The 27,424-nt window shown below is 42.0% G+C and overlaps 1 protein-coding gene across 1 annotated transcript; it reads left to right on the plus strand.

Moving 5' to 3' along the window:
* The first annotated feature begins 1,624 nt into the window (after positions 1–1,624).
* On the plus strand, positions 1,625–26,257 carry LOC128706901 (protein Teyrha-meyrha). The gene is made up of 9 exons (XM_053801843.1): positions 1,625–1,744; positions 2,940–3,170; positions 3,236–3,440; positions 24,086–24,312; positions 24,478–24,669; positions 24,863–25,671; positions 25,738–25,945; positions 26,033–26,107; positions 26,186–26,257. Exons 1-9 carry the CDS (start codon positions 1,625–1,627, stop codon positions 26,255–26,257), a joined length of 2,139 nt encoding a protein of 712 aa, XP_053657818.1.
* Positions 26,258–27,424: the final 1,167 nt, after the last annotated feature.

The following is a 27,424-nucleotide window of genomic DNA, read 5'->3' on the forward strand; positions in this document are numbered from 1 at the left end:
AACTGAGTGAGAACACACTATAAGGCAGCTGGGGAAAACTGGAAAAGCTTGCCGACAAAAAATGGCCCCAGCATGTGGATGAAGGTGGTGTTGTTTTCTTCAAACCGTACCGAGAAGTTAGTTCATATTTAGTATCGACTTTTCTTTTTAAATACATAACAAGTCCGTAGTAAATTACAGAAGTGAGGGCTTTTTTTGAAATATTTCGACTTCAAGCTGACTACAAGCTATAAAAATTGATTTAAAAATATAGTATCAATTCCAAACCTTCACATATACCTTACTAAAATGTATATTTTTTCTTTACCATATATTTTAGCATGTTTTTAACTAAATATTTAAAAAGCAGCTGTATAAAGTGCCAGTTTAAAAATGAAAATCAACTCAGCTTGTACTCTCAACCACGCCTACTTTATACGCGTGCGAGGAACAAAAGCTTTACGCACTTATCTCATCAGCAATCTCAATGCTCTTTGACTACGAATATAAACTGCCGAAGAAACAGTTAAATTTAGTGTTGTATATTCGGGTACGAAATTAAAGTTTTATACAACAACAAAAAATCTTTAAAAACTATTTTGTAAGACAGATAAACGATCTATTGAAAAAAAAACTATCTTTCTTCCATTAGTATTAATTAACTTTATCAGCAAGCAACACTCATCGAGTTTGTCACACAGTAGACGACACTGATTTTTACTTCCCAAGTAAAGCTTTTTGTAGTATTTTTCTCATCACTAACACCAAATACACGATACCTGCCAGTTGTGTACTGGAGTTGGTGGAGAAATTATGTCCAAAATATGTTTTTATCCGGTATAGTCATTGATTCATGCATTGTGTGGAATCAACTTACCTCACCAATGTTGAGGCAAATGTTTTCGTTCGGACACGGTTCGTTATATTCATCTGCAACAGTCACAACAATCACGTTCACCAGAGTGAGACGTGCGTAGATGTGCTCAGCTCGCCCAATAGCGTAACCGATGCGTGCCGCATGCGCTACGAAAAAATGGTTCCAACCCAACGTAAACCAGCCAATGCGCACGTCCTACAGCACCGCAGCATCTGCTCGGGAAAGCGCAGCTTCAGTTCACTTCAAGTATCTGCTGCGACAGGACGTGGTGATCTTTGCTCGTCCGCGCGTATCCGTCGGTGTCGTGCACGTTCGTTGTTTCGCGAGTGATTTGACGCGTCATTATTAGATTTTGCGTAGTGTTGGCGGACGATACGCATCCAGGAACGTCCCAACTGCATCCGAACAGTGTGCAAATTGTGTACAAAAGGCTTGTGTACTAGGTGGAGCTTTAGAGTAACGCAGTGTGCAAACAAAGTGTTGTTCTGTGAAAAAAGATTCGTGCAGGTCAAAGTAGTCCGCTTATTACCGGAGTGCATGTTTTCCATCACTACAAAAAGTGATTCAAACATCCGAAATCGAACATCGATGTGCATGTGATGTTTGTGACCAATTAGTCTACATAGTGAGTAGGAGAATTGTTTGGAAGTGACCGTGAACCGTTGCTGTTCGTGGTACGAATAGCTGTACCGAAAACACTGCATCATACACCGTGCAATAAATGTCTCGATGTAATTGCGCCTTTGCACCGAAGCGCACCGTTACCGTATGATGGATAATCCGAGCTATGGATCCGCTCACATGTCTTCGCCAGCGCTGGTAGTTTTCTCACAAGCAACGAATGGATTAAGTGACGCCCTGCGCATACAACGCCCTTTTCACTCTCAAGTATGTTGGTTTGTGACTGTAATTACAAGTTGTTAATTGTTAATTACAAGTTGTTAATTGTTAATTACAAGTAGTTAAATCAGAATAAGTTAAGGATAAGTAGCTAGCAAGTGATATCAATGTCTTTGCAACAGTGATGTGAACCACATTAGTTGTAAATTTAATTTAAAAAAGCGTAGTTTTCAGACATTTCAGCTATTGATTAGAAATGAAGATCTTGATTGTTTAGTAAGAGATTTAGTTCTTTAGTAACAAATATACAGCATCAAATATAAAATTTGCGAACTGTTTTGAACATTTTCTGACCTACATTCTGACCAGGAATTATGAACAAATTATCAAACTTCCAAGCTTATGCAAGTTTCTTTGTTTGAACATTATTTGATTGCTTGAATTCGAACCGTAGGAACTATAATTTTTAGTAATAGAGATGAACGTGACATAATGTTTTATTCACAACTGATTTTAAAATTGGTTATTACAAATGCGAGCAAAAATTATGTTCAATCAGATCAATTTTTAGGTTTCAACAAAGACATGACTGTAAATTTTATAGCACGAACTTTAACGAAATTTTAAATGAAGTCCTGTGGTTTAAAATTGTTTAAAAGCAGTCACTAATTTTACAAAAAATATAACTGTTAGACCTAAAAACAGTCAAATTTATGTTGGAAGTCAGTTAATGTTAATGGACATAATTAATTTATTAATACCATAGAAAGTGGTTTGTTTTCTATTTTGCGATTGTTTTTTTTTTTGTTGATAAAGTATTTTGTGGTTACTGCATCCCTTGTAATAATTGATATGATATCAATTCTTAATATAACTATAATATGTAACATATTTTTAAATAGTTTGTTACTATTCCTTAATTAAAATTATACCAAACATAATTTAAATACAATAATTTTAACGGAACATAATGCCTCAAAACATAATAAGCAAAACTCCATGCATTCACCAGTATATTTGATTTGATATTAAGTGATCGTTTGGTGATCGAATAAACTTCAACGAAACAGTAAAGGTGTCACTTTTTGACATATTTATGAAATATGCTGCCTGTCAACAGCCCCTTTTATTCGTTCAAAGCAGGTTTTCAGAGAGCTTCTTAACATATTTAATCACATGCAGTTTGTGATGAATTCATGAAACTTCCCGTACATAAACAAACCAAACCGAACTTTTTTCGCAGCTGCCCGACGCCAAGGACCTGCACCATCTCTCACTGATGAGTGGCTACGGTGCGCACCTCCTGCACGGCTTCCAGCCCCACTTCCTGCATCCGCTCAACCCAGCCGTTTCGACCGCGAGCGGCACCAGCCCGTTCAGCGGTGGTGGAGCATTTGTGAAACCGTTCCCGTCCAACCTGCCCCTCCCGTCGGCCTTCGCACCACCGAAATGTTTAGGTTTCGGCATCGATCAAGTAAGTTCGCCGACCCGTCGGTGATCGTGCCTGTACCAGAACAATTTCCCTCTAAATGATCATAGAACATTTTCTCGAAGGGACTTCTGTTCGGTTCGTCCGGCTCGGGTTCCGAATCCTTCCGGACGGACTCGTCCAGCCCAGCCTGCACATCACTGTCTCCACCGGCCAAGGACGAATCGCTCGAAGGCCAAACCAGCGAGGATGGTGATCGTGAACGGGATCGTATCTGCAGCCCGGAACGTAGCCCCGAAACACCCGGATTTCGACGTAAGTAGTACGCTTTTACTATGCATAGAAAGCTTCCCGTCAGGAGGTTGCCTCAACCGAGTGAAAGGACATGTAGCTATTAACTCGCACACCCGCACAAACCGAAAGAACCTCCTTGGTTCTGTTAGATGTGAAAATTAATTTTTATTATCATCGCCGAAGCGTGCCACCTTTCAACCGAAATCGTTTAACACATTGCTTGAACCACCAATGTTGTCTCGGAAGGAAAAGGGATGATCCCTCGCCTCGAAGTCAAACCCGTACCCCACACGGGCATAAACATGTCGGAAGTGTAACTCGATCGTTTTATCGTTTCCTTTTCGTGCGTGCTTCCTAATTTCGACCGCCAAAGGAGTATTTTTCGTAACTCAAATTACGAGCCGCACTTAAACGCATCCTGCAAACATCAGTACCCTTTTGGAGTTTTGTTTATGTGACGGGTTTACATTGCGAGAGGGCCATGATTTAATACTTTGTTTCAAGCTGCTAAACACTCAGCCTTCTAAAGTGATATGATGGATAAGTCTTTGAATTTGGAGGAGAGTTGAAATGTAATTTTTTTACTGGAAGAGGCTAGATCTTTCGATCTTTCGAGTTTTATAAAACATTAAAATATCTTACAAGGCATCTGAGATCTTTTCATCCAGAAGGTGCTATAGATCCTGTATATATGCCTGTACATGTTCCACTTCAACTTGGAAATAGTCAAAAATGAGTTTTACCATTACACCTAAAAATCCTTGAATGTCTATTCTCCAAAGAATCTTAAAGGAAAACTTATCATTCTCATCCAACAATTATTCTAGTAACGGAAACATATTGTAGTTACACCTAACACTAAACAATCTTCTAATTGTTACACATGTTCCTCCGCATTTCAAAGGTATCAATATTCGTAACAGCTCCACTAATTGGTCATGATTCTGTTTACGGTCTACTCAACTCGTACCGCCCTATTCCCGCATCGTAAGGTACACCATCCCTCGTTCTGTGAACCTTTTCCCCTTTCGAGTGCTAAACCACTTAACATCGACATCGTCCTGTGTTTGTTTGGATTCACTTTCGGAAAAACAATACCTCATAATAACCTTTTCATCGCTACACGACATGATACGCATCGGCAAGCATCGGAAAAACTCCGTGTGAAGGAGTGAGAGCGAATTTTCTAAAGAATTTTCATCACCCAACCTAGCCTGGCCCCCTTTTGCTCTGGATAATCGGATTGTTTTACGTGATCTTTCCATTCCCTTTCACTCAGTGTGTTCATAATTAAGCTATTGTAGCTGTGAAAGACACACTCGTATCCGTGATTTGCTACCGAACGGTTCGACAACAGGCTTTTCCTTGTAAGCAAGATCGTGCGACTGACGAGAGCCATTTATTTTTAAACCACGGATCAAACACCTTAAAGTGGTTCGCTCGGTACGAAGAGAATACGCACGAGAGAAGGAACTTGCTTGAGAGGTTATGAAAATCAAACACACACGCCCCAAACAGTTGACTAACGCTAACGAAATGCACCGTCGTGCACTTGGAGATGGCCACAACACGCACTCCAATCATGTAAACATACCGCTCGAGCTTGCTCTTTAAGGAACAAAAACGGAATTCGTGTTGCTCTCGACCCGTATTGTTGTGCGTTCTTCACATTTCCACCCGCGGCACAATATGGTACCATTTGTCTTAAACGAAACAATTAAATAATCGGCGAGTGATCTATTTGGGTAAGTTTTATGGTTTACCCTTTTTCCGGCTTTACGCTTTCCACCAACCCGACCGGCACAATGATCGCTCGGGTGGATTGAGTTATGGCCCTGGGTGGTGTAAAATGCTGCGGTTCGTACGTTCAACCTCTTGGAACTGTCAAACTGATTTCCTTCCAAGATGCCCAAGATGGACGGCTTACAACCGTTGCCCTTCGGCTCATTACGAATCGCGTGCAAACACCTTCTTACCACCACCAGCGATGGGGAAAATGGGAACCACAAATGGTCTGGTGACCATAAATTTTCCAAACAAATTCCTTCAGTTAAACGGGTTGCCCCCCCCTGCCCCCGTTTACCAGTTACATGCCACGTCTAGCGGGGCCAACGGTAACCTAGCGCTTGGTGGGCAGTTGTGGAAAATCTTAAAAATCCATTAGGTGAGTTATGTTAATCCAAACAGCTATTTTTCCTTGCGGTTTAAAGATGGCGATCTGAGTGAGGAGACCATTTGTTACACCTAACAATCAGCGTTTAGCATGATGTTGAGGTGTACCGGTGACGAGCAACATTTGTTGACTGCTGGTCGTATGAAAAAAGACTCTTAGTATGTTTCTTAATTCCTTCGAGAATTTGCATTTTTGAACAACAAATATTTATACGTTTATGTTAGTTACTGAAACAAACACCAACTAAATATTTTAAAAAATCCATTGCTCTATAAAAATAGACAAATAAGCAGTAGGCATAGATAAATAGTTAATTTAAACTGTAAACAAATATAATATAAAATATAAAAAGGAGTTTTATACTTATATCAATATCGTCAGTGCTGACCAACAATTTGTCGATAATTTACGATTTCATTGCCGGATCAATGGATCCCAACTTTCCCATAGATCTCATTGTTCTAAATAGTATGCTCAGAAGTATTCTACTTCAAGGCACTACAAAGAGACTGAAAAGTTTCTTTTTTTTCACGATTGAAATCAACTTAACTGAAATCAGAAGATAACATTCTACGGACTGCTTGGAAATTGTTCTATGAGGGTATTGTTTTTTTTTAACTTTCAGCAATATTTACATAAAAGAACATTAACATACACAGCGTAGGTTTGTCTGTACAGATGAATAGTTCACATATTACCTCATCATTTCAAAAATTCTTCTGTCCCACCTTCAACGAGCACCAATTTCACATTGACTTCAGTTCAATCGTCACTTCACGGCCACTTCTACCATCTCATTCGATAATAAATTGTTAAATTCAACAAACAGCTACTACTCAAACACACGACAGTCCCTTGCAAACGATGTTGCAAAAAAAAAACTAACCCAACCAAAACTCACTCCAACTCCTGTTGCCCAGACCACATCCGTCGGGATCGCAAATATCAATCGAATTTACGTTCCATTCCCATTCCCACACGCTAGTTTTGCGAACTCTCGCAACCAATGGGGGAAGGAATACTACAAATTGGTGTGAAAATCAGTGTCGTATCCGTATGCTCTTGGGGGTGCGATCTTTACTGTTCGCCGAAACCGATTAGACCGGGGAAGTAACCGATGAAAACCCGAGGGGTTGACAAAATTTGACAAAATTACAAATTCATCCCACCGTCCGGGCAGTGTCACCGTGTCACAAAAATGGGGCTGTTTACGGCCAGAAGTTACCGTAACGAGATTACATCAGCGAGTGTGCCTGCGAGTTCGTCTGCCGTCGGTTAGTGCGAGTGCTTGAAATTGGATCGAAGTGCCAGAAGTACATTTCCTCCCGCAACCGCGTGATTTCCTGCAATCAAACATATTTTACTTTCCTCGTCACGTTCTGACGTTGCTAAATCGTGCCTGCGAAGGACACTTGGGAGCTGGTAAGGTAACCATGGACAAACCTAGCTCAGCTAGACAGTACACGGGACAGTTCACTTCAACCGACCAACGTGAAGCGATTCGATCACTTACTACACCGTTATCTCACCGGGTGATTATGATACGATTATGATAGCAATAAAATACAGCATCGCATCGTGCGAGCTGAGACATATTATCATGGACCGGTAATTTGCCTAGAGACCTTCGTGTGCCGTGCGGAGGACGGCAGGCAGAACAAGAATCTTGTCCAGAATGGTCAATCGTACATGGTCCGGTACGGGACCCCCGACCTAGCAACCGGTGTGCGGTGTGTGTGAGTGTAATTGGTACTTGTTTTAATGGTAACAAATTAATTGCTGATTAAATTAGAAATTATTTCTACCAGCACCGGTTCCGGTACGGTGCACGGATGCACGCACGGATTGTGCAATTTAGGAAATGCATCGTTAGTTCTGGTATGTTGCTTCCTAAATGGTAAAACGATGGATATTATTATGCGAGCAATTCCAGCGTCGAAATGAGACGTGCAACCATTTACAATGGCTCTGGGACACCACTAACTTTTTTTTTTGCTTGTGTTTAATTAACGATGGACAGAGTGTTTGTTTTCCCGTTTAAAACTATTTCTTGTGCGATATTTAGGTAAATATGAAAACATAGATACGTCAACCGAAAGGTAAAGCGAACTTAAAAATAAGCATCATTTCTTTTCACAATAAACTTTCCATATCAAAAACGCAGCGGCATGTCGGTACAACCGACGAGGAAAACAAAAGATCACAGAGCGTATCAACACAGGTCATCCCGGGAAAACCCTTTACCCGAAAACGCTCTAAAAACAAAGTGAATTCATTACAACCTAAACACAATCACTTACCGCTGCAAAAGAGGCCTCGGTATGATCGCAAACATAAACAGTACGGTCACCGCCGGATCACAGCGAGTTGCGCACCATATGGTTGCAGCTGGAAAATTCTTCCCAGCTACACAGTCTCAACGACAAAGGAAACTCGTTCCCAAACCGTTGCGATCGGATTTCAAACGCGTTGATTCACATTTTACACTGATCCGAACTACCATTGCCCAGCCAAAGCGTTCAGTCTATGAATGTTCTGTTATGATAAACTTACTTGCACACGCAATTGGTTCAGCCTTTAAATAGAAAGATGAGTACGCTGCACTGGCCACCAAATGGGACGCTTCATGAGAGGTTCATAAACCTTATCGTTTTTCGCTAGCGAAGTTCATTTTCAGCGGATACGTGGTTTTTAATCTCGCATTTTGACATCGATAAAACGATCGGTAATATCTTAATTGAATCTCGGTACTCATTGCCCCAATGGCTGGCTTGAAGTATTTATAACACATCCAGATAATTTCAAATCGAGAAAGATTCAACAAGGATCCTCAATTCTGGGTAATTTATAGCTTTCTGATCAAGTTCTGATGATTTGCTATCGAATATTACGTGAATATAAGTATTTACAGCTTCTTTGGATCCTTGAATTTTGATGCATCGTCAGTTTCTTCAAATAATTTGAATCAATTCCTTAAAATTAATGTTCAATTAGCTTGTAGCTAACCTTATTAACTTGAGCTTGTATAAAATTTCCTATCAGTTAAGAAGATCGATCGAAACTTATCAGGAGCTACTGCTGCTAAGCGATCTTGTTTCGGGTTTAAACTTTTAAACTACTCATTTGTATGTCTTTTCGTCACATGATTCCGGTTATTATTTCTGGTGCAAGCACTTGGAAACAAAAAAGCCTTCAAGACAACCAACCCATCAGGTCATAGTTATCCCATCGGAACAGCTTATAAGTCTAATTAGCTCAAAAAAGGATTAACCGAACAACTCCTGTAGTTGGTCATTGTAGCACCTCTTCTACATATGTGTGGAAGAATAATCACAAATCCCACTTTAATTTGTCGAAAACTAGCCTCTTGAGTATTGAGCACCCAAATAGGTTGTAAAATAGTAAAAAACCACCAATTTTTGGTGTCAACAACTTTACGACATCATTCAGAGGACACAGATTCTTTAAAGCGTTGCTGTTTATTCATTAACTTTGGGGAAGCTATGAGAATATTGTAATGAGTTATTTAGCTACAATTTTGCTAATCAAAGTAGAATTATTTAAATATTTTACTTGATTTCTACGTTTCGTACCACATCACCTCAAAAACGTTTGTAGCAATCGAAACTCAAACCAATGCCATTTATGCCAACACTTCACGGCTCTTATCTCATGTCCTTTGATGCACATCCATGTTTGAATTACACTTATTGCTCCTGTGCTTGCTATCTTAGCACCTTTACACATCTGTGCCTTCATCTATCAGGCTTCTGCAATGCATCAATCCAAACATCATCATGCGGCCCCTTTAACTTACAACCCGAACCAACGTAACCGCCAACTTTCAAGAGTCCTTGAACCATAATTCACTTCCACAAGAGCATGCATAGAGCAAGATTTTCTCTCACTCGTGCATTCAGGTTCGGGTACACACGGGCTTACATACTGGCCTAAAAGTGGCCTCGTAAAATCAAAGTCAATTTCCACTGTGAACAATTCTTTCGAACGAAACAAACCAACAAAAAAAAACATAAAGTCCTTGTGTCATTCCCCCATCCAAGCGGTGCGTGCAACAACAGTGGCAGCTCTCTTGAAAGTCATCGTTATTTATTGAAATTGTAACCTCAAAATGGATCGCATGCCGTGTCAGGATAATGAGTGCCGCCACGGCCTCATCCTGTGCCGCATCGAAACTGCAACGGGCACGAACCACATCAGACCATACGTGCGCCACAAACAAATAAAGCGCAGTGGAGGAAGAGGGCAAAAAAAAGCCATCCCAAACCCAAAAGGACGAAACAATTCCGAGTGACATGATGCTCAATTCATTTGTTTGATCCGTGCTACCGTTTGTCCGTCCGACCGGCCGGTCGGCCGTGTGTTCCCTCTTCAGCGGAGCGATGAAACGAAATCCGGTGCCCGGTGCCGCTTGGCGGTACCTTAACGACTGCTCTTTTCTCCTGCTTCCATTCGGAAGGTGGAGGAAAAATCTTTCATCCCCCTTCGGCACGGCGTTACGATTCAAATGTATCGAGTGAGTTTTAACAATGTCCTAATTGACAAATTACAAGGGGTTGACACCGTTTGTTCGATCCCGTCCCGATTCGATCCCTTCCCGCAACCGCCGTGTTTCACCATGTTGCCGTGTTTCCCTGCGTATGGCACACAGAGGCAGTACTTCACTTTTATGCGGTTTTCCAATTTCAATTAGCACGTAACATCGCATCATAAATAATAAAAATGTGCTTTTTTGATGTCATAAACGGTGCAACTACGGCCGCAACCCTTATGCTGTTAGGTATTCTTTTTCCCCTTACCAGTTCGGTTTGCTTCCAGTTGGTAGGAAAAATTGTTACACTTAAATGCGCATTGCACTTTGGTCTCGCAATAGTGGAGCCTAACGGGATGGGATGAGTTTTATTTGATCTTCTATTATCCCACCATACTCGGCTGCCAATTGTTCTCCAGCGAAATCAGAATATTCAAAACCATGGCAGCCAACTATACAAAGCCCTTCCATAAGATGGTTTTGATTAATGCATTCCCTTTGTAACGTTCGATTGTGTCCGTCGAACCCGCGTGTGTACCGGGTCCAATGGCCAATGCTTTTAGAACAAGCTTGTTTCAAAGGGAGGCGGAAAAATCAGTGCCGATCGGCACTATACACCGACACCGGGTGATCAAAGCATCCCGAAACCGTCGATCCGTCAGGAAGTCAGCAATGTCCGGGCACCCCCTAATGGAATCGACCGCGGCCCGAAAGCCACGCTGGATACTTTTTAATATTTTTATTTACTTTTACGATACCGGAATATGGTTTCCTTTTTACGGACCCTTTTAACAATTTACTCTCGGCAGGGTCGGCAAACTTCTGACCGGGCAGGTTTTGGTTTTTATGATAACCTTGGCACGATACCGGCCGAAAGGCAATCTCACAAAAAAACTGATGGACACCATGCACGAAGCCAGGCCGCGGTTTACTACCGCCGTACCGTTCGTTGGAACTTTGATGCACAAAGTCGCAGCGCACAATGTTGCAACGGCCGGGCTGCCGTTATTATGATCGTGGGTTAAGCTTTCCTATTATGCGGACCCCACCGACGGGGAGGGGACACTAAAACGCGCCAGATGAACTTATATTCCCACCGGGTAGTAGGCCTCAACCGGCATCTCGGAGAAAGTAAAACGGTTTATTATCTTATCCTCACAATGTATGCTCACTTCATTACGTGTGGGAGCTTTCAACACGTCCCATGGAGATTGCATTCATGCAGTCCATTAACAGGCCACAAACCGTCAGATTGCGACTGTGTTATTTTAAAATTATATTAATAATTTAGATGTTCAATACAATTTAGAAATTGAATATACACTGTGGGGCGTAAGTTTAAAAACACGAATTATTTTAAGTTTTCCTTCAATCTGTTCAGTGTAAAAAGTGTAAAATGGATTTCTGAAAATTATTTAAATTATTGTCATATTATTATATTATGTTATATTATTATTTTAAATTGCAAAAATCCACATAACATAAATTGGTGATTTCCGACATTTAACAGTTGAGTTCAACAAAAATCACAAAATTCAACCTTGTATTTTAGAAACAAATGGTTAATCATGGTTTCTTTCGACAAGTCGCTTGAAGTGCTGAATTAATTAAGAGTACAGAAGAATGTCAACCTCATAACTTTCAAGTATGAACGATATTGCACCCGGAATGGACATACGCGAATCTCTCATGGATTATAGCAGTCTCGAGGTCAGCCTGTATATAGTTTTGCTTAATCTTTGTACTATAAACTATATTCTTTAATTCCAATTCTGCGTATCTGCGAATCCGTATCATGGATTTCTATGACTTAAAGTAATGCAATATCTCAGTGATTAAGATAATATAGGATTTATATATGGAATCATTGTTGGTATATGGTTTGGTACAGACAAACAACTCGCCATAACTTATGGCAAATGACGTACTGAATTTAAAATGCAACTAATTCTAATTCTGACTTTATATTTATGCACACCTGTATATGTTATTATTCAGACAAGAAATTTTCTAAACCCATGTTGATTTGCTGTTATTAAACCTTATTTAAAGTTTTTGATTGCTATATTACACAAATTTATCGCTTTCCACAACTAAGTACGATGTTAGGAGCACCTCCAATTTGGGTAAACACAATTTTATTCTGCCCATCCAAGCTGGCTCTCACTTTCCGTACGACTTCAGACTACAGAACTGTTCAAAGCTTATCTCAATCATTCTGCGCTACTGAATCACTTCCCAACTTCACCAGAACCCGATTATGATGTGCCGAAAAGCCACGAAATTAATCCTTCAACGCAACCGATGCAAGGATGAAAGCGACCAGACCAATCAAGCCCAATCTCATCCCGCATCAGATGTTCCCAGATGCCGGCTTACTTACGAACCCCCAGTACAACGTCACACCTTCACGTGGTTGGAGGCGGAATGGAACGTGGTGAAGGAACAACGAACCAAACAACAATACAAAAAAACCAGTAGTTAATCTCCGAATGACAGCCAGCGGACAGCCACAGTGTGTAATCGGCAGTATCGGGTGTTTTTTCGGTCTGGGAGACTACAAAACCCAAACCCGACTCGACAAGCCAGTTTGGAATTTGGGAAGTTTACTTCTTGTTTTGCTTCACCATCACAAGTTCGCAAACCGCGCATCCAGCATTCTGAGGGTATGATTAAAATCTTCAAATTTAATCAACTTCAACCGTCCGCCGGCAGCTTTTCAGCGAAGTGTGAAGTGCGGTTTCGAGTCAATCCGGAGCTGCGCTCCCGCATGGAACGTTTGGATGAAGGGGGCCGTACGAAAGGGTGCATCCAAAGTGAGTGTGCTTAAACACTTCACACATTTGCCACTATTCCTGCGTATCGATGGTGTGGAAGAAATAAATAATTTTATGCCTTGCATCCATCGCGTGATTCACCGAGAATCGGATATTGTGGATCTGAAAATTATAAAATCCTTTCGCCAACTGCTTTCCATCCGCTTCACGGATCACACGCAGCCACTGCGGTGCATTTATGGTTCCAGCAGGAAGGTATTTAACGGTGGATGACTTCGAACAATTGGACAATATCAGTGTGACATCTGCCCTTAATAATTAGGACAAACGCTCGGGAACTGTCTACTCATCCCGGAGCGGCACGGCCCTATTGCATCGCATTTTTATAATCTGCTACAAACCTTAAAATTTATTTTAATTTATCGAATCCATCAACCAGAACGGGAAAAGGAATAAAAAAAACAACAAACAAACCCTCTAACAAGCCCGATAAGAGTCTTTGGAGAAGGTGTGAACGCACTCCCGGGTGCAAAAATCCCTTTGGAGGGGTTTTTGAAATCAGATCGCTTTGCCGTTTTAATTCCCACCCTAAACCCCCTACCCGGGGCCCTATCGATATCCAGTCACTGCCAGGACGACGACTCACGCTGGTAACAATTCCTTTGACAGCTTCGGCCTCGGCGGTTCGCTCCAACCCCCCGGTGCACTGCTCGGGCGATTTATTTGTCGGTAATCCTTAAAACCAACAAAACGGCTACTCGGCAAGGGCCTGGCCCGGTCGGCTAGGGGAACGAAAGACAAGATAGCAATAAAAAAGTCAACAACGACTTCTTCTGTTCGGCGCGCTTCCATTTCTCTTTCCATAACCCGCAAAAATAAAGGACATTGAGCGCGTGGTATGAAGGGAAGGAAAAGACTTCAACGCTTTTCAATAGAAGAGAGCCTGGCCATACAAAGACCGAATAAAAAGGCAGTACAACGACTGGAAAGTGGCAAATCTGGAGGACTGTCATGATTGCGTGCGTTTTTCTTTTTTTGCTTCCTTCCTTTCTTTATGTTACCTTTATGCGTATTTATACTTGGCAGGAAGTTCCGAGGTCCTGTCGGTACGGAAAACCGTTCTGACAGGACAAGGCGAATGAAGGAATAACACATACACAAAAGTAGATTGTATGCTGAAAAGGCAACATAAAAGCAAAGCCAGAGGTGCCCATCATTTGTCGTGCTAACAGGGTGCTGCACGGTGGCCAACACGAAAGGGGAAGGAACAACCGTAATGGGATATAGCAGGGCATCAGGGAGTATCGTTTTGCGAACCTCAGTGCCCTTGCACATCCCGCACAACCACGACAAGCCACCGGCTGACACATCTGGGCCGACCAAACAATTTGTAATATTTTAGAAAAATAATATAATCTGGTATTTATCATTGACTTGCTACTCGATCACACCCGGTAGGGGTGTGTGCTATGCGTACGGTTTTTCTTTCTCGCCTTGGCCCATAACTTCTGGGGGAAAATCATGGCGCGTTCATCACCCTGCCCTGTGTGACGAAGGCGAGAGTTTCGTGTCCAGCAGGGTCGTTTCGCTTTTTTGTGGGTTACGGGATAAGCAGTTGCTAAGCCTGTAGGTGTGGTACCTTTACCGCGGCGCACTTAACAATGCGGCTGCTCTGTCGTCGTCCTCTGTCCTCGCGTTTGTTTTCGCTGCTGAGAGTTAGCTACAAAATCAACCCACGGGTACGGGGTGTGCAAATGCATCATGGGCAGCTTATTGGTGTCAAAATGGGATGATTAAAACAATATTAAGGAATATGTCGAGCTGGTAAAGGTAAGGTAGATGGTTCCAATATAAGCCGACCAGTAAGACCTCACTCACAAATGTTCACATTAACAAGCGCGAGAGCAGAATAATATTTAAAACATCTATTGATGTTTTATTGTGTGTTTCAGTCACTAAAAACCTTGATTGATGAGGAAAAATAAGAAAATAAAACCTCTTCAATGAACATATTCTTTAAAAAACATGCTTTAAACAAGATGGATTTTTTGTCAAAGACTTATTGTTAAAGTTGTACAATGTACATCAAAATTAATTAATTAATTAAGCAAATCTCTGAGTCTCTTTGATTATTCTTCGATTCCGTCAATAATCAGCGTTTGAGGTTTATGCTGAAATTAAATAGAAATAAACATTTAAATGATGGAATCCTAAAAAAGAGAGCATCACTTATATACTGACTTGAATGCTGTCTAAAACTCTACAACTCTCTATCTAATCTCTCTCTACTCTAATGAGACCAAGCATTGTTCATTGCTATCTTTGTGAGATATATGTGATAACATTTAAAGAAAGTAACAGCTAATATTTTTTAACTATTTTTTATGCCCAACTCTTATCTTTTCTTGGTTCTTAAACATTTTTGTTGAAACCAATCTCTTACCAATATCAAACTTACTCTTGCTTTATTAGCAAAACCTCATTGTATTTTCCCTTATGAAAAAATACTTCTTCCATCGTAAATGAATTATCCCACTAATTGCCATCGATTCGGAGTCGATTTCAGTTCAGTTCGAGCTCAACTGCAAGCAAAACACGTTTCAGCGGCTTCCCCCTGCCCGAACAAAGAATCAAATTATCCAAACATTTTAGTGTCGCCGGGGCAACACCGCCCTCCAGCTTCCCGCTAGACCAGCGATGGAAAAACTGCAATCGTGCACCGGAAAAATGATCGATTATGTCTGCGAACAGCCGGTTCCCGCTATTCCCTCCAGCCCGGCACGATTAGCGTTCGCAATAGATAATTTGCAAAACTGCAAGTCTGATTGCGGGACGGGACAGTTGTAGTTGCAGTTGCAGTTGCACTCACACCCACATCTTGTACGGCAGCCAATCGATGCGCTTGTCGGCGCTACTTCTGCTACTTCTGCTACTGATCTACTCGGCTTTCCTTGGCTACCTTGACATGACATGTGCGCTTGTTGATGCTGATGATAATGATGATGATGATGATGATGGTTGGTGATGACGTAGACGACACCCGTTCCACCAAACCGTACACTCCCGACGGGTTGTGCATATTTACGCGACTTCCACCGTGAGATGCATTTGAATTGAATGCAATTTTTGTGTCGCCTGCATCGTGCACGCATTCTACCGGCGGCTCACCGATGCTGGGGATGATTTTGCACTCGCGTCAACAGTCGGGTACACAGGGACATACGGCCGAATATGGACAGATCGACTTCGGTACGAACTACCTGCACATGTTTATGAACACGGTGGCGAAGCGTATAAATGGCTTCTAAATGCTAATTACGCTATAGTGTTACCGGCATGCAGTTGATTTGATTGGGAAAAATCTCCATTTACGACGCCATTTAAGAAGGTTGCATAAAAATGGGATGCTAATGGGATGCACTGAACTTACTTGCGAATTATCGAGTCGTTTGGATGGTTCTGTAGGTTTATCATATTAATTTTGGATAAATAATTGATATTTCATCTTGCTGTTGAAGACAAGTTTCGAGGCTATCTTAAAATAATTGTATTTCCTCTAAACAAACCATCACTTTCAATGCCCTAAAGCAACTGTTAGGATGTGCGGTGCACACGAGCAGTTAGCATGCTGTTCGATCTGGACAAACATATTGGCAGGAGTGTGCAGTAAAAGGTGACAGCCCTATGATCGATGGCCAGAACACTGAATGTCATCATCAGTTGATGCGTTTTGGAACATCCGCAACATTTCCCGAACACGGTCATCCGGTCCGGACCCACCATCTCGCCGTCCCTGGCTGGCAAACGATGTGCTTTCCCCGCCAATATAGGCACAACAATGAGTAATTTCCGTCGGGGACACTTTAGCCACAACTGGTGCCGAACTACTAGCCGAACCCCACCCCAGCGAGAACCGTTCTAAAAACGTTCCGTCCCGCATTGTCCCGAGCTGTGTGTAAATATGTGTTCCGTGCGTGCGTGGGTCGGAAAAACTTATGGCCCAAAACGGCAAAACGGTGACTCTCGGTGGCAATCGTGGAAAATCACGTAGGAAAAATGTTATAACAATTTAAAATTCGTTCGTACGTGAACCAAATATTTTATCATTATTAGCGTTGTCGTTTCGAGGTCGGGTTGGAAAAACACTTTTCCACCCAGTGGACCGATGGTGATGTTTCTATTAGCCACCCGGTGGACAGTCAAAGTGATGGTGATTGTGTTAGTGGTTTGTTTTTTTTTTTTTTGTTTTTGGCTTCATAACTCTTTTCCATATTTCTTTTTTTCCACACCTTATTGCACAATCGTTTGCAAATCCGAGCGCAAGAGTTTAGTACCACCGATGGTTTTTCCTCATTTTGGAGGCGCGTTTCAGCGTTATGTTGTCGTTGGCGAGTGAGAATGTTGACAACAGTGGCATGACATTTCTGTTTTTTCTGTTCAACTGACCACTACTGCCATCCCAAATGTACGTGCACACGGGTAGGTTTGTCACGACCTTCGGTAAGGGCCGGGGAGTTGGGCACGGTGTGAACATAACTTGACCAACGAGGAATCGTCCGATGATGCAGGCGACACATCATTCAGCACCATTATTGGACCAGATAACAAACGAAAAAAGCATACCTACAGTCACACACACACACCCCTCACTTCACATTTGGATCCGTACTTGAGGCAATGGAATTATTGTTGAACAGTAGACAAAAAAGCGCCGATAAAGGAAACATTCGAGAGAACATACGAACGACAACGAACTAACAAAAAAAAGCGCCGCAATAACACAACAAACCATCGCTTCAACGCCACCAAAACGGACACAATGTGAAATGAAAATGTCACTACATACAAGTGGCAACCTGATGGTCTGGTCGGATGGTTGTTTAACGTGACGGGTGCGTGGACGGTTGTTTTTTTTTTTGTTTGCTGCCGTTCTATTGCTACCACAGCCCTCCGTTCCACGCTTGTTCCAGCGCCGGGAGGAAAAAATGTGTCCTCGTGCATTCCTTTTGCCCGATCGACGGGCAAACAATCAACGGTCGGATCGAAGTCACCTTTGTGAAACTCATGCCTCATGCGGTTGTGCAACGTAATTACAACGCGTGATCGTGTCTTACATGGTGCGAGTTCGAGACATTCGCGCAAGCAACTCCGACTCCGTACCATATGTTAGTTATGATTCATTGCATTGATGAAGTTGTTAGCGTTTAGCTGCATTCCGCTGTTTCCAAGTGGTTGGTGGGCACAAAGTAAAAACTGGCAAGCCTAAAAATGGAACGACGCTTCAATCGCTGAAGCAGAGTAAACAGAGTATATCAAAGTACAGATCAGTGGCTATATACTGAGCTTAAATTGACATTAAACAAATTCACTACTATTCCAGCGATCATAGACTTTCTTTAAATAAGATTTTTATATAAGTATTATAACTTCATTTAAAATAGGTCTGAATGCGAAGTATTTGAAATATTTATATTATTACTTATATTTATAGCTTGGAAGTTTGATTTTTGTACGAACTTCAATACTGTTCAGTTTTGATCCATTGCTCCTTCCTCTTTTACATCTTGTTTCTACATATTTTTATTTTTTATAATTAAATGATTATTATGAATCTCACCTTATCACTTCGAATTTAGTGTTTGACCATATGTAACTCACAGTGAACGATTATTTTCCAATCCCACCGAATAAAAGGTATACTTTTGCTGGTATATTAGTCGTTACGCTTTGACTTAGAATTGTTTTTGTACAATATGTTCGTATGCGCCTTCGATTTTATCACAAAAATGGTAAGTGTACGCTATTTTCTGTTTGATGATTTAATATTCCTTTATAGTACTACAAGCTTAAATGGTCCTGACCTACAATTTCTAGGTTTCTATGGCTTTATTTATACGTAGCTTCTAGTATTTGGTAATAGTATTCATCCATAATCTAGTAAATCGACCATAATCAAAAATCGTATGGCAAATTCTTCGATTGCTATGGATTTCTTTTTCCCTCTGCCAAATATAATCGTCCTACTATTCTTAAACATAATTACTGTTATAAGAAAAACGAAAACAATAACGTTTTCCGTATGATCGCACAAAATCAAATCTCATAAATATGTTGACATTATTCACAAACCGGAAATGGAAGAAAAGCGATTCAATTAACCCCCAAGGAAACGCGGAACAGCTTAATGCACACTGACATTTACGTCGGTGAGCATTATATCGCACACGTTGCGGTACAACGAAACCGTTTGCGCTGTGCCTAATTCAATAATGAAGAAATCATTTCCACGTTGCAAAAAAAAGGCTACATGCCCTTGTGCGAGGGCCAGTTTCGGACAGTCGGTGCCTAGGAGATGCAACTTGCGTTCTATTCGAGGGTGATTTGTGATACAGTGGTACTGTTTCGATATCATTTTTGCTCCCATTTCCCGAGTTGATTTATTCGTACGTTGCCTAATTGGATCCAAGTGTGCCAAGTTTGCCGAAGGACACGAACGCTCCTTCGACGAGTGATTCCTTACTATTATCGTTATTAGCTACCGGTACTGGAACAGTTTGTTTCGCCAACCTGACGTATGACCAATCGATCGCAAGGATGAAGTTTTAACCTTTTCCAATCCTTCAGCCAACAATTGTCACGGTGATGCTGAAGTGAGGACTGAAACAGACAAAAAAAGAGTATACTCGGTTGTACATTATACCACAATCGATCGAGTGAACATTCGATCGATCGCACTGTGAAGTCCACGCAGTGAGGTACAGTTTAAATGGTTTTCCTTGCCTGGCCAGGGTTTCGGACCGAGTTAATTGAGCCCAAACAACCTTCCCGTTATGGGACGCTTCAAGTGAGCGAGCGTAATTTAGCATCGACTAAAAAGCCGATGAATTCCTGCAGTCGTGCCGGACGAGCTTCAAAAAACCCGGGCGACATCACTCCCGCCAAGTGGAAAGGTGTTCAGAAAGACACCGACCGAGTGAGCGAGAGACGCGGCATAGGTGTGCAAAAACTCGGCCGAAAACTTTTCCAGCGCTTTCCACACTATCATAATACGATAAATGCGGAGCGTAAATAAATAAATTACTACTGGTAATAATCTCCGCTAATTTATTGGTGGCAATTATTCTTGACTTCTCCTCGGTGCGCTCGGTCCCAACCCGGCCGGTGCCGCCATTAATTTAGCACCCCGTGTTCGTCCGGGTGTTGACGTGCTACACGAACGGGGAAAACCCCTCTCGGTGCCGATGGAAACGTTCGACAACCGAACCAAGCGCAAAGCTGCAGCAAAGCTCTACCGCAAACAGTTAAAGTCGATTTATTAACATAAGGAAGAAAAAAAAAGAACAGTGTACGTATGTGTCTAATTACGGGCAGCTCTTAGGAACGTTCACATTTTGTACTCGGTTTTAAGCTCCCGTCCTTTCCGTATGTTGCTCTATTACCGGCCGTTGGTGGCCGAATGCCTGTGTTACTGCCTGGTACACACAAGCATGTCCTTCATCCTTCAGTCTAGTTGATCGGATAATTGAAGCAATCGTACACCGTATGGTATGGGTGAGTTAGTGCTAGTGATTTTGATTTAGTGACAGCTGTTACCACATTTGGTTCAAAAACCTTCCAGAGCCGGTCGGATTGTGAGGTAGACGACGGTAGCTCATGGAAAATGTGTTCCGATTTACTTACAACTTCAAGCGACAGTAACATTAGGTGAAGCGGTTCAGTTGTTTGAGGTTATTACAGAGTGTATTTAACTCCAAGTACAGTTGAACTCCAATATACAAACAAGATTCAGAATATTTAATCCATATAAGCAATGTTAATGTTTCTTAAAAATATATTTTAAATAGTTAATTTCATAAATTAACCAGCCATCAGCGTAGTGTTGTGTTTAATGATTCTTTTAGTCTTTCTGAATCTTCAATAGATAGAATTGAATAGATGAACATAATCGTTTAGAATATCTCAAGGGTTATGAACCTTCATAGATTTATGGTAAAGAATAAAACATCAGAAAGACTCGTCATTAGATTCGTGGATTTAAAAAGACTCATAATGTGTCAGAGATTAATAACTCTTCAAAGATTGATATGATCAATGATTTTTGCATGCTTCTATGATAATACTTACAGATATGAAAGATTCATAAACCTGTTTCAAAGATAAGTTAAATTAATCATCATAAATTCTTGAATCATAAAAAAAAAAATAAAATTTTTGAAAATGAAAATTATGAAAACTAACATGGGTAAACTATATCATCCTGCCTTATTAATCTGAATCTTAACAGTTTACATGAGATAAGTAAAATGAATTTGTATTGAAATTATATTCAATTTAAACTAAAAATGCTTTATGAGAGAATTTTCTTTACGCCTAAACAACTATTTCTGGTACAATAACCGAAAGACATTACTCATTCTTTTAGTACGCAACTTACGTTTTATATTTCCCGTAGTTCGAATCATTAAACACAACATTTATTATCTCATAATTTTTACACCTCATAAACGCAAACCCCATACAGAAAGAAAGTTTCTCAAGATGAGAATCATTCAGAAAAACCACAATAATATTTCCATCCCCCCCTCCCAAAACAACAACCCTTTAATCGTCTCGGTCTCAAATTCAACATAAATTCTTCAGAATTTTTGGGTGTAGTGTTGTACAAAAAAACACAAGGGAAAGGCTTTATTACTTTCACCCTGCTGCGTACCCGAGAGTAGCAAATCCTGCACGCACAATTTCCGAAACGTCTTAACGGGGGCAAAGCGGTTCCGTGTGCGGAACCGGTCATTTCGAGGATCGGCCAATCGTGACGAAGTGTGACCAAATGCCGGTCCGAACCAGTAAGATCGGCACACCATCAAACCAACAAACGGCACTCGCCGACACTCTTCAAACAGGACACTTCAAAAACTACCAACGAGCATAAAAAAAACTCGGCATAAAATCCCATTTAACGCTTAACGCATCACTTTTATTCAATTTCTAACAAACCCACCCATCTCGGCACAGCTGTGTCCAGCACGGCAGCATGGTGAAATTGCGGAAGTTGGACGTTGATGTGCCAATGATCAGCATGATACTGATAAAGGGAGGATTTTTTTCGCTCTCGCTATTCTTTTTTTTGGTCTTCAAAGAAGTATCTACTTACCCAAAGCCCGAGGGATGAAGGATGGTGTTAAGGATGCTTTAAATAAAAAAAAACCCCCAACAACACGCTCACCTATAACATTGCCGGATGAGCGGATGTACATTTTGAACGACGAATACAACAGAATACAACAACAAGAAAAAAAACTCTAATCCGTAAAAAGACACCGTCTCAAGATGGTGTGCACTTTTGGCTTAACATCCAGCAAAAAGCTTGACGCTTGACTTCAATTTTAATATCCTTTCGCGCTGAAGTGGGAAAATTGGGTGACAGTTTTTTCTTTCCTCTAAAACGAAATTCGTTAACAGCAAGATGTTTAAATTCAATCACTGCAAAACAACCACCCAAAACGTGGGAAGGGTGAATGAGCGATGGGTTGGTAAAAAAAAACGACCGGAAAAACTGCAAATGAACAATAAAGCTGCTCAGCAGAATTTCATTAAGTGAGCTGAAATGAGAATTTGGAAGTAGCTTTCTTCTCTCTTTGATCGTGATTTTTGAAAAAAGCGGGATAATGTTTTATAAGTAATAAATATGATGGTATTATGGTTCATTATATTGTATTAGAATTTCTCCTACAAACACGTCTAACTGTCAATGTCCAATCACTTCTCATCCCTTAATGCTATACCGTTCCGTGTTATTACAACTGACCATAGATTTCAATTAAAAGTTAATCATCTCTTTTTAATTTGCCATCATGCTCACCAAAGTGTCCACAGGTCTGATCTTTTTTTTTTTTGTTCCGTATCTCTCAATAAACCCTCACCAATCGGTTCATCTTTTGCGTGGAAAATTAGTTTCGCCCACCGAACGGATAACCAAGCTGTCCGCACCTATCCGCATGTGTGCAGGGGGTTTTAGCGGAACGGGGAAATCAAAAAATCATAAACACTCGGTTCCAGTTGGCACAGACATGCACACGCGCGCCCCATTGCACCCAATTTACTGACCACAAATGCCGCGCACAGGAAGGTCTACGGTCCGGTGCTTCCGGGCCGGACTTCATCGAATTACCCGGCGAGCGAGCATGTGGTGACATGTTTTCTGCGGTCAATTTTTCCAATTTTGCACTGTTTCTGTCACCAATGCTAATGAGAAATTTGCTCTTTTTTTTTGCTCGTTGCTCGCAAAATCCTAAACGCAGTTGGAGTTTCGGTCACTGTCCCAGTACAACTAGAATGCTGTACTGTCAGTTGATGCTGTCCTGCTGATAGAGTCATCATAAAAGTGTACTTCTTCTGCCGCTTAAACCCTTCACTATTGAATAGTGAATGGTGGCGAAGGCAACAATAATTTAAATCATGGTGTCGTAAACTTACGTCCTGTACTTTGCACCGCAAGACCACAAATTACTAGTTTCGGTAACAACAAGTATCACGTCACGTGCTGAGTTTTCTTGTTGTCGGTTTCACATGGTCCGGATACTGATGTGGAGATGGGCTCCAAGTGCTGCAATATGACGCTTACGGAAAACCACTAGAACCACTACACATTTTCGTGCTATTTTTTTCTCCTGCTCCTGATTGAATGGAGTCCAATTTTCGGAGCAAAAAATGAAGGACATAGCAACAGGAGTGAACCTTCCACTCAACACCTTTTGCGAAAACCGAAACACCCAAGACCGACGTGTCACAGTCCAAGTTAATCTGGAATAGAATCTACCCTCCCTCGATGGACATCGTGTGGGGAAGAGAGGAAAAATAAACTCTTGCCCATGGGTAAGGCTGCCAGGCTGTTGTGAAAATTTCCATTTTCTGCAACATTACACACTATTAAACCCGATGCCCCAAGGACCTGGAATGGAAATCCATCCATCCAGCAAACGTGGAATTGCAGTCAAATTCCATTACGGGTGCAGCAAAATTTGTAACACGAACGATTGCATTACTATCATATTTCCGCAGTGATGGCAGTGCAACGATATGCTCACTCACCCTGCTTAAGAATGTTTATCTTCAACGACCTGGCTGACTTGAACCTCAAACATACACACACACACTCTCTCTTCGCCAGGTATCGGACCACCGAAGAAATCATTCGTCGGCACACCACCACCAAACGCGTGTCCCATCTGTGGCGTTCAGCTCTCACCAAGTGACCTGGAGACCCACTTTTCCGCGGAACTGTCGCGGCTTACCAAGATGACAACGCACGCGGAACGGATTGAGCTGCGGCGGACACTAAGCGTCGATCTGCACACGGTGCAAAATAATCTACAGGGCCGGACGAGCCGTTGGGAGGTAAGTGTCGGCAGCGGGAGCAATAAACCACTGCAAACCGCCACCGGATATACATGGCACCAGCCCGGTGATGAGATTTTAAATTGCATCTACCCCGTGCATCGGGTATCAGCAGAATGTTGAGGGTTTTTTTTGTTAAACAACATTCCATTTTCTTCCATTTAGACGTTCAAAAATATTCGCAACAAGCGTCAGGACCGGCTGCGCGGCAAGCTACGAAAACGAAAGTTTGACGGTGAGGATGGGTTTGGGTTGCAGCTGACGAACATCAACTGCCAATCGTGTCCGGTGTGCCATGGCAGGTTGCAACGAACGCAGGAGGAAATAGCGCAGCATATTGAGGAATGCGTCCGAAAGGTTTGTTGCACATTTAAGTAAATCAATTCCCTTCTGTGTTCAAAGATTTATAAATTGCTAGTATCTCTCTCGCTCTCTCTCTCTTGTAACGGTAGGAACGCGTAGCGATCCCAGCCTGTCTGACCATCAGTTCAAAACCCATTCCTAACCACGTCTCACCTAGACTTTTACTGCTCTTTATCCTATTCTCAAGCAACAGCATCAACATCAGCATCAACAATCGCAACAGCAGCAACAGCAGACACCGCCATCCCTACATGCATCGCACCCGATACATCCCCATCATCCTCACCATCATCACCTTCAGCAGCAGCAGCAGCAGCAAACGTCACAACAGCAAACATCACAACCCGCCAATCAACCATCACCGCAAGACGAGGACGAAACGGTCGATGTGGAAAGCTACGGTGATGAGACGTCCAACGGGGCGATCAACATGTCGTCGAACGTGATTCATCACACCAGCGCGGCCAGTATGCTGCATCATCCGAACAACGCCAGCAACAACAACAACAACAACAACAACAATATTATCAAACCAGACAACCCAGCAATAACGAAGTTGCCACTCGAGGAGAGTGCCATCAGTTCGCTCAGCTCGATCGTACCGCACTGGGACAGGAAGACGCGTCTCACTATCCCGCTAAACTGCAAACCTACCATTGGAGATGAAACACGACCCTGGACAACGGTGGTAAAGCCGCGAATGTTGGGTCCTTTCGAGGGAGGTCCCGGACCAGTGTCCCAAGCCTCCAATGTTCCGGCCAATGCAACGGATCATTCGATCACACGAGTTACTCCGACCAGCAGTGATCAGCGCATCGACGTTGACTACGACCAGGAGCACGACCATAGCCAGGATATGGTCACCGATAACGACGAGGAGGTGATTGTCGACAATACGGACGATGAGGACTGCATGAAGCGACCCCGGGCGGGACAACTTACCCAACATAACGGGCACGGTCCACCCGGGATCAACGGACTCGGAGATAAGAATAGGTACGTCCTACTATCGATACCGACACGGGAAACGCATATCACAAGAACAATCTCAATCTCAAACAGCACCGAGGAAGCCACGTCGTCCGTCGAGATCGATTCAGCTACCGATTCGATGCCCTCGCGGACTGCCGGTACGACCCCAAACTCGGACTCGTACGTCAGTACCTCGGAGTCGGCGGAACCGTCCTCCAAGGCGCAGGTCCTGGAAGAGCTTAAAGCCCGGATACGGGAACTGGAGGGTTCACCGCACTACAAGTGTTTCATATGTAAGGTTAGCTTGGACGAATTGTTTGCCCCCTGGTTCCCCACTTCTCTAATCAACCGGTTTTCTCGTTCTCTTTCTTCATGTACACCACAGGAAAAATGTAAAACATTAATCATATCGAAAATCTGTGGCCACTATCTCTGCGAAGAATGTTGGATAACGGAATCGGTAAGTGTTCTAGCTCATACCACTCATGCCTCAGTGCACTGTTCTCATATGCATCATCTCCGATCTGCTTCCACACAGGAATCGTCCAAATCTTGTCCCCGGTGCAAGATCATTACAGCGAATTCTGATTTTAGAAAAATTCATGCTTAAACATGCGCTAGTAGAACTTTTATTTATTAGATAACATATTAGTGTATTTATTGCTATTATTATCGCATCGGAAGTTGGTCACCGGTTACGATGCCCATTGTTTTCGTAACCCATCGAACCAAAACACAGCACGGTGCGGAAAGTTATCATAACCGAAAGGAGACATAAGCGAGCGCAAAGAATGGCTCAAATTCAAGCTTATTAAAGTCATCGCGTCGATTCACTCCTTTGTACAGTGCAGGAGCTGCTACAGTTGCAGTTGATACGGAAGTTGTTAGTAAACGCTGCGTCGTGACGGATGGAATGTATTTCGAATGCATGTGCAATAGATGTTCTCCCCCATTTGCCCCCGCAAACCCTCACATGTAACGTCCGTCCCCATCTTCCTTCTTCCTGTGCTACGAGAAAACCCCGCAACAAGCAAACCGGGTCGACAAAGCGTGATGTCTTATTTTTCTGGTCGAATCCAATCCTCTTGTACTATGCGAGTAAGCTACATGCAATCTTTCCTCATGTTCCGAGGACAACTGTGAATTGTCTGCAAAAAAAAAAACACGTGTCGACGTTATTCCTTTTAATCGAATCGTTGTTATAGAAAACAATAAAAAGAACCCTCATCTGCTTTCCCATTTAAGTGTTGTTTTGTGTTAACTGTTTATCGGTGTTTATTGAAAGAAACTTTTTTCTAACAGTCAGAAAGAAATTAGCGACTAGGTAAGTGACTGTTTTTATCGGAAGGCATTCAGTGGCGTTAGTATCTCTTGAGTTTTGCAATAATTGGAGTTCTTCGTCTTTGTTCTAACCAGTTCTTATCGTGACTGGATCTACCCTTTGTAATCAAAATCGCAAAATCAATTCACATTGACTTGCTGACTCAAAGGCTATGAAGGTTTAAGCTAATATTAATACTTAATGTATCACTTTATCCAATCATTTATGCATGAGTGAGTGGCACAATTTCTCACGCGACAAAACCAAAATCTCATCCGAATCATGTTCCCGCACGCTGAGTTCAGCAGACAGAGTAAATAAAAGTCAAGAACAATCACAAATAGTAGGCTGCGACCTTCATGCAAGTAGTGCCACAGAGAAAATCACTTCTCATCAAGGATATTCATTCTATTATTATTATTAGTATTATTAACATTGTTTGTTAAGACGAGAAAT

The sequence above is a fragment of the Anopheles marshallii genome, chromosome 2 (assembly GCF_943734725.1).
Source record: "Anopheles marshallii chromosome 2, idAnoMarsDA_429_01, whole genome shotgun sequence".
Classification (NCBI taxonomy): domain Eukaryota; kingdom Metazoa; phylum Arthropoda; class Insecta; order Diptera; family Culicidae; genus Anopheles; species Anopheles marshallii.